Source organism: Filicampus tigris, chromosome 17 (genome assembly GCF_054856515.1).
Source record: "Filicampus tigris isolate MCC_2025a chromosome 17, RoL_Ftig_1.0, whole genome shotgun sequence".
NCBI classification, from domain to species: Eukaryota; Metazoa; Chordata; class Actinopteri; order Syngnathiformes; family Syngnathidae; genus Filicampus; species Filicampus tigris.
This window is the reverse complement of record NC_141233.1, coordinates 5,173,250-5,187,604: the sequence shown is the minus strand read 5'-3', so window position 1 is coordinate 5,187,604 and position 14,355 is coordinate 5,173,250. Positions and strand designations below refer to the sequence as shown.

General features: G+C 40.0%; 1 protein-coding gene across 1 annotated transcript in view; it reads left to right on the top strand.

Moving 5' to 3' along the window:
* Positions 1 to 6,268: 6,268 nt before the first annotated feature.
* Positions 6,269 to 14,355, top strand: part of cltca (clathrin, heavy chain a (Hc)) — a 34,326-nt gene continuing 26,239 nt past the window's right edge. The window contains exons 1-2 of the mRNA XM_086057288.1: positions 6,269 to 6,561; positions 13,728 to 13,935. Coding sequence (XP_085913414.1) covers positions 6,520 to 6,561; positions 13,728 to 13,935 — 250 coding nt within the window. The 5' untranslated portion in view covers positions 6,269 to 6,519. The remainder of the gene's footprint in view (positions 6,562 to 13,727; positions 13,936 to 14,355) is intronic.

Below are 14,355 nucleotides of genomic sequence, written 5' to 3'. Positions count from 1 at the left end.
TTTTCCTTGAACCCCTGCTCCCAAAAAAGAGAAAAGACAAGCCTCCAATAAGGAATTAGTATAGTATAGTATAGTCATGTAAATGTATGTAAATAAAAGAGTCTTTTACCCACTGTTTGTTTATTTTGTTGGTTGGTTTTCTAATGCATGTTTTCTGGTGCATGTTTTGTTAGAGTTAATGTCATGTCATGTCTTTTGTCACCGTCACTTTTTCACCGATATTATAAACATATAACATTGAAGTGGAAATCAACCCAAACACATTTTTTTTCAAGAATATGTTACCAGCTGTCCCACTAGTTGAAACAAGGCATTCTGATTAATATTCCGTTTGTGGAATATGAGTCAAGCAGCAAAATTCACCCCTTTTTTGCCATCTCAGGGGGCGGGCATTTTGTCACTTCTGTCGACTGAAAATGACATTACAACTGCTCAGGGCTCAGGTAACGACCAATCACGGCTCAGCTTCAGAAAACAGGTTAGCCGTGATTGGTCCTTACCTGAGCCCTGAGCAGTTAGTCTTGTTTCAACTAGTGGGCTTGCGTAGAACATATTCTTGAAAAAAAAATGTTTGGGTTGACTTCCCCCTTTACGCGTCCAAAATAGGGGGGTAGTAATGACTAATGAGCTACATTTACTCCATTACTGTTGCTTGAGTAATTTTGGGGAGAAATCTTTGTCTTGTTTTTATTTGAGTTAGTATTTTTGTTACCTTAAAGAAAGCCTCTTGCTCACACGCGATCCGAAAGAGGATAAGCAGGATAGAAAATGGATGGATGCACTAGGGCTGCATCTATCAAGTATTTTATTATCATCGAAAAATCGGATAAACAATTATTGTGGATTATTAAACAAAACGAAAAAATAGGTGTTGTTTTTGTTTTGGGGTCATCATTCCCACATTTTACATTGTAGTACCTGTGACTTAGATACATGTGTGTATGTGTATATATATATATATATATATATATATATATATATATATATATATATATATGCCTTTTGTTTTAATGGCCTGAAGCTCGTTGTTGCTATTAGCTGTACTGTTATCCTACTGTTAGCTGGGGAGGAGAGGGAAGTGGGGGATAACGATCCATGCTTGCCCGATTGCTTGCCCACTGCCAGTCGCCGACTGTCTCTTGAGAGTTGACACGAGTTTAGCGGGGTTCTTCTGCGCATTCATGCTCTTGTCCGCTTCAGCCTGTGTCAGTGGAGAAGCGATCGCCACGGTATTTTTGATTTTGTGGAGGTGATCATGATGAGATCACGTTTTATGTCAATAAATCCAAACTATTGTGCAGAACACTTTTATACTTTCACAGGTTGAAGTGGACAAGAGTAGTAATGTGCATTTGCATTTTGGTGGCGATCGGTCGCCGTTTTAGACAACAGAACTGACAAAGCGAGCAATATTACCACGCTTGGCTCCCTTGCGTAACAGCTGAGACCGAAAACATAACATAAGCCACGCCCCAAAAAGCGGCTGGGCAATTTGTTGTAAACCTAATCACAAAAAAAAGCCCTTAAATCACTACAGAGTCTTTTGAGGTGGGCATTTTAGTACTGATGTCATTTTTACATGCAAACCTATTATATAAGTGCCAATATTAAGCTCATCCAAGTGTCCCTTTAAGGTCACAAAAGCATGACGTCTACCAGGTGTAACCTTCTGGGTTGAAGCCTTATCATATGGCACAACAGCATAAAAAGCAGAGCAGACCGGGGCGGTGACGTGTTATCCATTCATAAAAGAGTTAAAGTACTCTGCAGTGTTATTATGATGAGTATCTTCACTGCTTGAGGCCACTAGATGGCATCATGTTTCAGATCACACTGCCAGTCACCTGCTTGCAGGGAGCAAAGGCCCAAGTCCAGTCAATTAGTAACTTCATCTCAAAAGTGGTTCAAAGGTTCTGTTCATAATTTCCTGGATGCCAGTAAATATTCAGTGGGGATCATGGAAACTTTGGATAATTTGCATCATGTACTTGTATGGGTTTCGTTTTCAAATTAGAATAAATCATTTTAAATTGAAATCATTCAGTAACTTCTCAACAGTGTTAAGTATGTAATGATAGTAGATTTGCCATGCACACATGATATTGAAAGGTTGCCGTTCTGTAGGGAAGTGTTCTCCCTCCAACACGCCACATATAGCCCACAGAAAGACTATGCGGCTTAAAGGTTCACTATTATGGTCGAAAACATTGGCACGTACTCTTTAAAAAAAATCAATCCCCCAAAACAGACTCGCTAATAATTTTAGGCTTGTTTTCTGATAGTTGTAGCAGAGTTTGGAAAGCCCACTTATAGGTCCAAAACTGTGACGTCAGACTGATATCAGAGGCAGAAGATGAGCCCATTTCCCCATAATAGTAGTTCTTGTGTCCGGGACACTGTGTCTGTTACTTTTTTCACAATACTAACCAGTTGTAGTGGTGAGAATAACTTGAGAGCAAATTTCTAAATGCTCTTTAAAAAAGTGAGAAACTCTTCCTCTTCCCTCATTCTGCGGAAGCAAGCTGTGCGATGTAATTTTCACCTATATTTGACTTTATGGATGTTTTGTTTGAGATGATAACAGGTGAGGATAGATACATTTGAGTGGGCTTGGTTTTTTTTTAAATTGATCGCTGCAGTGATTGAAGAGCAGAAGTCTAACTCTGTGAAGACCGAGCCACAGTTCTGATCATATATGCTCAAAGTGTGCCTTCGCCAACTAAGGGCAGCATCAGACATCATTAAGTTGCATGAGGTGCAAATTCATTTCCGGCTATGTAAACAGGTTTAGTAAAGTCATTGGTGAATGTTATCGCTTATGGCTTTGAAAAACATTTAGGAAGATGATGTACCGGTTGCACGGGCATATGTTTTTGTGAAGTTAAAAGGCTGTTTGTACAGTCAGTGACATGATGTGACCGCAACTGAGAACCAGCCAACTCAGCGCCATGTTCGTACCATTTTAATCAATGTCATGTCATAAATCCTTTTTTTAGGCTGTTAAATTAGCGATTGAACATCATTTTGGGGGTGCTGTTGTTTTGATGCAAATGTTTAACGGTAAATACAGTAATAGCTTGGAGTGAGCAAAGCTTGTAATTAGGACCAACTTCAACAAAGCGGTGTTTGGAAACTCAAGCAAAAAGGTGTTTTTCTTTTTTGCCCTGAAAAGCTGTCATGGAGGTGGTGGGATGCTGTCGCCGACGTCTCACCAAGACATCCATCCATCCATTATCTATACCGCTTATCCCCACAAGGGTCGCGAGGTGTGCTGGAGCCTATCCCAGCTGTCTTCGGGCAGTCGGCGGGGGACACCCTGAATTGGTTGCCAACCAATAGCCGGGCACACAGAGACAAACATCCACCCTCACAATCACACCTAGGGGCAATTTAGAGTGTCCAATCAACTTACCATGCATGTTTTTTTGGGATGTGGGAGGAAACTGGAATACCCGGAGAAAACCCACGCAGGCACGGGGAGAACATGCAAACTTTACACAGGCAGGCCGGGGCCGGGATCGAACCCACGACCTCTGAACTGTGAGGTGGACGTGCTAACCAGTCTACCACCGTGCCGCCTCTCACCAAGACATGGAGGCATATTGATTTTGGCAATGAAAAAGGGGTATTCCAGGGGCAATTATTTACAGATTGTTCCGTGACAGATTGATATTACTGAAAATGAAAACCAATTTAATTTTCCTGAGCTAAAACTACACAACGTGAGCTTGATAGCAAACAATGAACCAGCTTGGCAACATAAGTTCTTTAAGACTAGGGGTGGGCATTGCGACACTCAGAAATAGTCAATTAAAAAAACATTTACACGAATATTCTCCTTGTTTCAAGGAAGGGGAGATGGAGAGAAAAGAGACAGAAAGAGAGCAGCGGAGTCAATGGAGTGTCCATGGGACTTCAGCACAGCTTTCCGGATGCAAGTGGCAGCCCTTCCGAATCGAGGAAGACAGAGCTCCCATCTGTAGCACAATCCTTGCCAAAGCACTGGCGTGCACTAACTGTCAAAGTCTGTAAGGGAGACTTCTCTTCAGCTGCAAGTCGTTTGCTTCACATATCACTATCCATGCAATGGCTGCTCATTTATCTTGACGTTGACACTATGTCAGTTCTTCTAATGCTGCAGATGATAAGCAAAGTTAAGTAAAAGTAAAACTGCTATTCTTTGTTTTTTTCATAATAGCCCAAGACTATATAGCCTTCTTTGTGACATCCTTAGAGTCCGAACGCCACAATTGTGACACACTTCACTTCTCTTTATGAGTGTCATGGAAGTCATTGTTGTATTTAATAGTGTTCAAGACAACCTTCTCTGCCTTGTCACAATCATTAAACAAAACAAAATAAAAGCAAATTGTGAGGTATCTGTGTTTGTGATACTGTGTGCAGTGCATTTTGCAATTAGCAGCATGTATGTACTATGATAAGAATGAGGCAGCAGATAGCAATAAATGGCCCTTTTTCATTTATTTATTTGTTTTGTAACCTTTATTTAACCACAAAATATAACATTGAGATAAAAAACCTCTTTGTCAAGGAAGTCCTGGGCAGGAAGTAGTAGCAAACAAAATATACATATGTGTAAAATCCTTGTGCGTCTTTCAGCATGAAGCAACGATAGTGAGGAGGAAAATGTAAAAAAAAAAAAAAAAGGATGTAAGAAAGAGAAAAACTGCATTGAAACTATAATATAACCTACAGAATTACAGCCATTTTGAATTTTAGAACATATATACATATGCTAAATCAGCAAAAAAAAAAAAAAAAGAACAAATCTGTAGAAATTTAAGTTTGCTTAGCCAGCAGTTTGTTTTACATTGAGCAATGGAGGTAACATCCTCTGGTCAAATAAATTGTGGATGTTAAAAGGGGAAATGAGGACTTGGGTACTCACTGTGGCCAATATACTACACTGAAATTACACAAACTGCTGTTTTTTGGGGCGGGGAATGCGGGGTAAATAAAGTGGATCCTATGGTGCATAATTCAGCTTGACTAGTCCAACTGATATACGTACCTGAAGGCATAGAAGTTTCTAGACACCCTGGAGTCCCAAGCAAGAAGGACCATGTTGCCCCCCAAACAACAAAACAAAACAGACGGATGCATAACCAAAAGTTATGTTTAGTTGTGATATGAATGAACTAACAATTCGCTACTGCAAGGAGTGAAGTCACTGGCAACCATCTCACGTTGCCACTGGCTTAGCATGCCAAACTTAACTTGAATACATTTCTCTGCTACGTTTTCACATTATTTTCTTTGTCTACGGCGAAAATTCCACCGTGTGTGGCGTACAGCTGTAGCAAGTCTGGAAGAAGCACTACATGCACATTTTATTGGTCAAATTTGATTATTAATTTTCTCTTTCTCCAAGTGCTATTAAAAGATTTGTCTGCATCATGTCACAACATTTGCTGTGAAATGTAAAGCTAACTTCTGTAAATCACCATTGATGATACTGAGATAATATACCCCGAATAATTGATAAACAGTGAAGTTTGTTCTTTGAAAGTCTCTCATTACTCCATACAGGGATCTTGGCGTAAAACACGCACTGATAACAGTGTTTTCAGTGATAAAAATAACAGAAGTTGTCAGTAACAGTGGTTAAGAGGGCTGCCCTCGGGCTTCAGCCGCAGGGGGCCATATATAAGTCCGTTGTCATGGGCTCCATGAGAGAGATTTCTGAACCCATTGCAGCGTTTCTGGGGATCGTTGATACGGACCAATATCAGTCGTCTCACTGGGCCCACCTGCGAGATACCAACCAAGCAGTGGCATTGTTTTGTCATTGATATGGGACAATGTCAATTGTTTTTGGGGCCCTTGCCAGCCCGTTGTAGCAGACTTATGCCTGACTGACTTAATATTTCATTACTACTACAAGCAATCACTTGGAAAACAATTCATGCAGTTATTTTTAGAGTGGGGTGAATTGAACTCCTGGTTGTTAAGTGCAATCTAATTGGTCGACAGGAACAAGTGTACAACGCGTTTCACTAACGCCCATTTACATAGACGAATGATGTGGCAAAAATCAAGGCGCGAATAAAAAGAAATAGTTCCTAGCTTGCCATGCGTTCCTCTTGTCCTGTATTTTTAAATATATTGTTTTAATCAAGTAACCCAATGTCGGTTTTAAACACTGCAGTAATACCAATGGAAAGATGACCGTGACTGCTCAAAATGCACTTTTTCATAAGTGCCACTTTGTATTCATCCGCCACACTGAGCACTTCCATTTCCGGGATGTTTTCTGTGCTTGCTAACCTCCACCGCCATTGCGGTTCCACGGAGTCGGTGTAGTGGCAGCCCGCCGTTAGCCAAGGGAAGCTCGCGAATCTTGGGTCAAAAGTCGAAACGTACCATCACACCGACAACACTTCCATCTATATCTTTGGAACCTCCGAACTGAGGTTCCCTGGCTGTCCGGCTGGGATCTGAGAGACGCCGTAGTTTGTTAGCATTCGAAGAAATCGGAGGAGAGTGAGAGGAACCGCCATGGCTCAGATCCTGCCAATTCGTTTTCAGGAGCACCTGCAAGTAAGTAGATTAATTAATTATTTCGTTTGTGTGGTTGGCTTTGCTTTCATTCGCGCTTGCTATTAATTTTCCTGTGCCGCTAGAGACTTTATGGTCCAGAGCAAATATTGCTAACAAGTAAAGTTAGCCTCGCGAGCTATGCTAGCTAGCCGGGCTGGGTGGATGACGTTTATCTTAGTTAGCATCTAGCCTTCTTGCTAACAGTTTAGTGAGCCGCCCTTGTTCGCTTTAATGTGGCGTCAGTTTATTACCGATGGTTGTCGATTGAAATTCTATGGCTGACTATTAACTCCGCGCTGACTTAAGCTGAATATTTCGTGTACTTGACTGGGCCAATATCTTAGCGTGTGAAGCACTAGTATCACCTCTGAGTTGACGGTCTTAAGCATGCAGTTAAAATACACGATAATGTTACGTCTAAATGTGATCTTGCTTGTTATTATTTATGCACCGCAAAAGTGTGATGGTTAAGGAAATCTGATGAATGTCTTAAAGTTTCGGTGTAGCATTGGAACGCCCTAAAACATGGGTAGTTGCATTAGTAGGATGAGCTCACGTTCGCCCGGGTTTCAAGATGTCATGTGACGTTGTCTTTAAACTTTGTGCTCATTTAAAGAGGCAGCTATTACTCCATGATATGGCTGCAATGTAATTAATTGAACATTTTTTTGGGGGGGCGGGGGGATTTTTGGGGCGTGGGGTTATTTGTTTGAATGGCACTACATTTTGACAGTGGAACAGTATTACCCCCCCCCCCCCCACCCCCCAAGAAAAAAAGGCGTATGGAGGAATACTGGTCACTAGGGCTGGGACGATACACTTTTGTCCCGATCCGATATGGATCGTGATACTTGGGTTGCAATACGTAAATATTATATATTTTAAAAAATTTGAGGCATGTGTTGCCAAAGTTTGAACTTAAGTGCCATTTGACATTTATTCAAGTACCACGATTAAAAAGTGCATAAACTGTTCCAGCAACTAACTGTTCCTGATACACAGGAGTGCAATAAATAAAGCACAGCTTCAAGGACCGCAAATGTTCCAAAATTATGTTGTAGAATGTGCAAAATATAACATAAGGTATCAAAAGTATCGATACTTCATCAATATATCGATACTTGATATCGGCATAATAAGTATCACGATAGGTTGCGATACAATATTTTTTCCCAGTCCTACTTGTTAAGATTGTATTGTAAATATTTTAGGTGTTCTGTTGTATTATTGTTGTTTTATGTTAAATGTTGGAGCTGTTGTGCATGCGCTATATAAATAAAGATGTATTGTGATGCATTGTACATCTAATTCCACCGTGGCCGGTGGCTACTTTTAATATCTTGAATATTGAAAATTATGTAGAATGGAATTACAGCATATGATTAAAAAAATAACAGTGTAGTACAAGGACGATTCCGCATTCAGTTTTTCTGCCTTTTTAGTACCATGTGCTGCTATATGCTGGGCAGGACTGAGGTCTGCTGGAAGATGCGTGGCTTAGTTAAAAGCAAGAAGATAAAAGCTACAATGAGTGATCATATATTACATAGGGCTGGGCGATATGACTGAAAAATATATCACGATATAAGTGTTTCATAATGGTCGATATATATTGAATTTTTTTCCTTTTTTTTTTTTTTTTCAACTATTAAAAATAATGACCCGAAGAAAAATACATTTAGGTTATTTTATTTTAACATAATACTTAACCTTTAATAAGAGATCAATGTAACTATGAAGTTACATTGAGTGAAATAAACTGGTCGATATAAAGATTAAATAAACTCAATTTTAAAGATGTGCTTAGACGGGCTGAGAAATGTTTGAAAAACTGTCACAATCTTAAGTATTTCATATCAGTCAGCAGTTGTTGACACATACAATATATTAGCCTTCATTCGATGTTCATCCAATGTAAGTGAACGAATACTCTCTTGTAGCGCACACATCATCGTTGACCAACTGTCTTAGGACTACTTTATCTTTTTAGCGGGCTCATTATTGCCATAGTCCATTCATATTTTACTTGTTTATTTCTCTATGTATGTTAGCGGTAAACCGATGACAGTTGCCTATATTTGTTAAAATGCCGATATCAGTATCTTCCTTTTTTAAAAATCTGATGGCCGATAATCAATCAATTTAAAACTGTTAACTTCAAGGAACTATTTATTTAAATGTCTCTGGGAACACTCTGCATTTTTTTTTGTATCAAATCAAAACAAAGATAAGAGAAATTTTAACATTTGTCATTTTTAAATTTTGGAGAACTTTATTAACTGTAGAAAATATAGGGAGCTATTGTTTGTTTTCATTTAACTTTATAAGACATGCAGATGACTCTGGGAGCCCCCTGAACGTTAAGATTTTTAAAACAAAGATGTATATCATCAAAAATGTATAATAATGATTTCAAAAGATCAACATGATGCAAATCTAAAAAAAATGTTCAACAGACACGTTCAAACAAAGTTAAAGAGTTTTATTTTTTTTTTAGATTTTGAGACCAATATTTTACTTTTTACTGAAAATGAATATTGGCTCCAAGTATCGGTTATTGGCCTCCAAACTACTAATAATCTGTATCGGCCCTGAAAAAAAACCCACATCCGTCTATCTCTAATGTATGCGTTGCTGCTCTTTGAGTGTTAACGGGGCACATGGATGAGTTTAACATTGGCACTTATATAATAGGTTTGCATGTAAAAATGACCCCCTAAAAACTCTTTAGTGATTGAAGGGCTTTTTTTGTGATTAGATTTACGACAAATTGGCCCGCCCCCTTTTGGAGCTAAGCTTATTTTTTTCGGTTTCAGCGGTCTACGTCACAGGAGGGAGGCAAGCGTGGTAATATTGCTCGCTTTGTCAGTTCTGTTGTCTAAATTGGCAACCGGATCGCCACCAAAATGCAAATGCACATTACTACTCTTGTCCACTTCAACCTGTGAAAGTATAAAAGTGTTCTGCACAATAGTTTGGATTTATTGACATAAAACATGATCTCATCATGATCACCTCCACAAAATCAAAAATACCGTGGCGATCGCTTCTCCACTGACACAGGCTGAAGCGGACAAGAGCATTAATGCGCACACGAACCCCGACTCCCGACTGGTTTATATTTCGGACATTTAGCGACGCTAAACTCGTGTCAACTCTCGGGAGGCAGATGGCGACTGGCAGTGGGCAAGCAATCAGGCAAGCATGGATCTTTATCCCCTCCCCTTCCCAGCTAACAGTAGGATAACAGTACAGCTAATAGCAACAACTAGCTTCAGGCCGTTAAAACAAAAGGCGTTAGCACAACAACATTAGCGCCTTACTGTCCACGCAGTGTGTGGAGGTGATCATGAGCCTGTGTCTTCATGTCGCGGGGTTGCCTCCCAAGCAGTCGCGTGCCTTGTCCGACACCGCTTGCAGCCGCGAGAGTGAAGCGGCGTCAGAGTGAGGTAAGACCTCATCGAACACCAGGAGTGTCTTGAACGTGCGCATCCGAGTCCACAACAGAGTGTGGCCGCATTGGAGCGCACCATTTTGGCTGTTATGTACCATTCGACGGCGTGTTGTCAGTCCAAAAACTGGGGGCATTCCTCATTGTCATAAATATGCACATCCACTCATTCCCACTTCAGTCTCTGTAAATATCCTGACTGGTGTTAAATGCCTCGCCCATCCTAACTGTGATCAGCAAAGAAGCAGTGTTTATTTTTTATTTATTTTTTTTTTAGCAAAGAAACAGTGTGCGCTCGCCCCAGCATAAGTCTATGTAGCTCTGCTGACTTCCACATTTCCTCATTCTCATATAAATCAGCCACGGAGAGGTTAATCCTTTTGATATGTTGAAGTGGTCATTAGTAAGGATGTCCACATCAATTTTGGTGCCAATTGATCACCGTTTTTGGACGTTATAAGCAATGAAAGAACAATGATTTCCAATGGAGGGTTTGGAATCGGTCCCTCCATTGACTCCGACCGAACAAGGATAGAACGGTAGGGGGCACGGCCATTCTCCTCATTAACAAGAGGCGTTATACATGGAGTCACTTATTTCCTAATTTATCCCAAATTTATTGATAAAATAGAAAATGACAACTTTCATTTTCCTGATCAAAAAATATATCAAATGAACTTGTTAGTGAAAACATGGCCATCCCGGCCCACCGTCCCTTTAATTTCTCACATCAGCAGTTGTACATCTGTTGCAGAGAGCTGGTCAGAATTACCTTCCCCTTTTCAGTCTTTACAGGCATGACTTGTCAGCCAGTCAAAATGGCTAAGCTTGCATTTTCATACATCATCCATTTATATAGGATGGTGCCGACTTCTGTTAAGTGAACTTTAATTGCCTGCCTGTCAAATTAAATGTTTTCCTTAACCTCTTGTTTGGTATACGGACTCAGTTTATCACATGCTTTATGTTGGTACACTTAGTCCAGGCTGGATTTTGCCAGAATTTATTCTCATTCTGTACTTTGCCATGATCTAGTAGTGTTATAATTGGCATTAAAGTTCTAATTCAACTGCATATATTGACTCAGCGACTTGACTTGAAAAATGGGGCAAAAAAAAAAAAAAAAGCCACTCATGCCACTAATAGTTTATTGTATCATACTTCCTCAAGTTTTGCATTTGGCCTTTGAACTTTGCTTGTAACCGACCTGCTGATATCCCGTGACTGGCTGGCAAGGATGCAGATATGCTGAAGACTTGACATTGTGCAGCGTTGTCTAAATGTGAGAGATTGCGTTTGGGAGGAAAGGGAAACTGCACAGCCACAGCTTTCCTCTTTTGAGAACTAGACGCATTGTAGTCAAAAATGAGCAAATCTTCCTCTCCTTTCCCTTTTCTGTCTAATATAGTAAAGGCAGTCCTTGCTCCGTGCTCTTGAGCTGCTCACGTCGCCCACCAGTGTCACATGGTAGTGGAGGAGGGCTGAACTTGGCAGGCCTGTTGTCTTAGTCTCGATGGACAATGGTCCCAAGTTTCCTGTTGTGGAATATGGCCATGATGTGGTGCATGGCTCAGCACATTATATAGCACATCCTTCCCTGCCCTTCCTTGAATTTTACATGTGATGGACATACACAGGACTTTTTTTTGTTTTTTGTGCTGAGCAAGATGATGCTTTCCTTTGAAGGAAATGATAAGCAGGTTCTATGAGCAGTCAAACCTCTGCTGGAGGTGTCAGGAAAGTTTATCCTTAACAACCGCCAGCTTCATTTCGTGGCTGCTTGCTTGGATAATTACTTTCTCACAAGCAAGTGCGCAGCTTCCTCAGCCATTGACATGCTATTGAACTAACTGTCTGTTGAGAGGAAAGGGGAAACTGGTTGTCGAATTGCTCAATGTCTAAGAGCCTTCAGCCATGCAGCTTATAATTGAAAAATATATATATTTTTGAAACCATACTAGTATTTTGTATGATTTGAGTAGCTTGTACAAACAAATTGTGCATGTTGCGTTATTTTTTTTTGTTGCTTTTTTGGTTAGTTTTTTTTTTTTTTTAATTGTTTTACGACATTACTAATTTCCTCAGAAGACCACAGAGAGGAAAAAACAATAACTCTTTGGGACATAACTGGATAAAATTGCAGATCAAGGAATTCAAGTTCATTCTAATTTTACATCCAATGCAAATTGGGAGGATAATTGCAAAAGGGCAGACACTCTGAAAACGAATTAATCGTCACTGGCCAATGAAAAGCCTGTACTAAGTACTGGTCTACCACTGCCAACTATTACAACTATCAAAATGAGAAAAGGTGTCTAAATAGATTTCTGGTCAACATTTCATAACTATTTACTTCATCTAGTTTCTCCATGACGGATATCAGCAAAGTTTGAAGTATAATATGCAGAGGTCTACCATTTCCAGTTGCTACAGCAATCAGAATGGGGGGGAAAAAATATTTTATTTGATATGGTATGTCAATGTGTCATTTGTGGATGGTCCTGAACACTGACGGTAAGAGAAATACAGCCGCTAGCTCCATTATTGCAAATGTATTTGAAGTGACAACAAATGCAGGCACGATTTTTGACTGATGGTTTCTGAAATGTTCCTACACATACCACACATGAAGAGGGATGGCGCCACTCCGGGCCTCGGGGTTGCTATAGCTCCGTCAGAAATCTGTAGTCCCAGATAAGTATTTTATTTGAAATTCTAAAATGCATTTATATATTATTTTCTCTGCCCCCATGTGTTGGTCAAGCCCCCCTTTAGCCTTAGAAGAGAAAAAATACTGGAGCCATACCTGATCACAGTGCTATATAGCAGCGAATGTAGCTATGGTGGGGAGTTCAACAGATTTGTAGGTGAATAGCTCTAGAACAGGGGTGTCCAAACTTTTTGCAAAGAGGGCCAGATTTGGTGAGGTGAAAATGTGTGGGGGTAGACCATTTAGATTCAAGTTGCTTACATTTTAACAGCATTTGTTACCAGTTAGCATGTTTCGTCTGCAAGTGACACTTGGTATTGAATTTCTTGAAAACAGACACAATCTCTTAGCGAACTCGGCAGATGCAGTTGTTTTGTATTTCAGTGAAAAAATATTTTCCACTTGTCCTGGAAGCAACTCTCAAGTCAGCTTTCTTTTTCTTCACTACATTCTCGATTTTAGAAATGGGCTGGAAAGGGCTACGCAGAAACTTGTTCACTCTGACACCTCAAACACGACTTTGAGAGTGGTGTGTGAGAGAGGCAGCACGGGGAGCCTATACCCGAAAGTACCTGAGATTGCCGCTAGCTGTCATCTAGTGGGCAAATATAAAACAGCCTTTTTTTTTTTTTACGTGTCTATTTTGTACTGTGGTGAACACTACTGCCAGGCCACTCATTAATTTTTTGCCAGAGGCTGCGGGCCGGTAGAAATTTAAACACGGACTTTGGACGTGAAAAATGTTTCCCGTTTCGATTACAATTTTGCGATATACTTGCATATCGACACATCTCAAAAACCACCTCATGAGCGTAGAACATTTTTTGCAATATTTGAGTTTTTTTTAAATTTCGGTATTGCCACTATCAGTATACTGTTGCACAATTTGCATTTTTGCACATTTCTGGGGGCAATGGAAACCCATCTGCTAATGTTGGAGATAGTAACGTTCACCTGTCGCAACCCGTAGTCATCCTAAAAATGCTGTGCTCTTTCCTTCCTTAGCTCCAAAATCTGGGAATCAACCCATCCAACATAGGCTTCAGCACCCTAACCATGGAGTCGGATAAATTCATCTGTATCCGGGAGAAAGTTGGCGAGCAGACTCAGGTGGTGATCATTGACATGGCCGATCCGAATACACCAATCCGCAGGCCCATCTCAGCTGACAGCGCCATCATGAATCCAGCAAGCAAGGTCATTGCACTCAAAGGTAAGGCCATCTATTTACAATCCAGTGGTTATCAGATGCTTCTACATATTGCCTGTATTGTTCAGCCTTGACATATTTCCTAGCAGTATTTCAATATAGAAGGCAAACAATTTCGTCAGTTCCCTTAAAAAAAAAAATCCAGCTAATATAGCTTTCCACTTTGCCCTTTTAATCACCAGGTGTGTTTAATGAACATTTGTCCTTTAACAGTTTGAAATAGCATAGTTAAAAAAAATCTTTTTAAGCATCCATGATTGCTTTGACTTTTTTTTTTGTTGTCTTTGTCTTTTTCTGTACTCTTTGTTTTTCTTTACTGCTTTCTTGTGTTTGCAGACGGTGAGTTCAAATTTAACTTTTTTATTATGGAAGTAAAATCCTGTTTTTGAAGAGACTTCTGAATGACGTAATCAATTCAGTCAA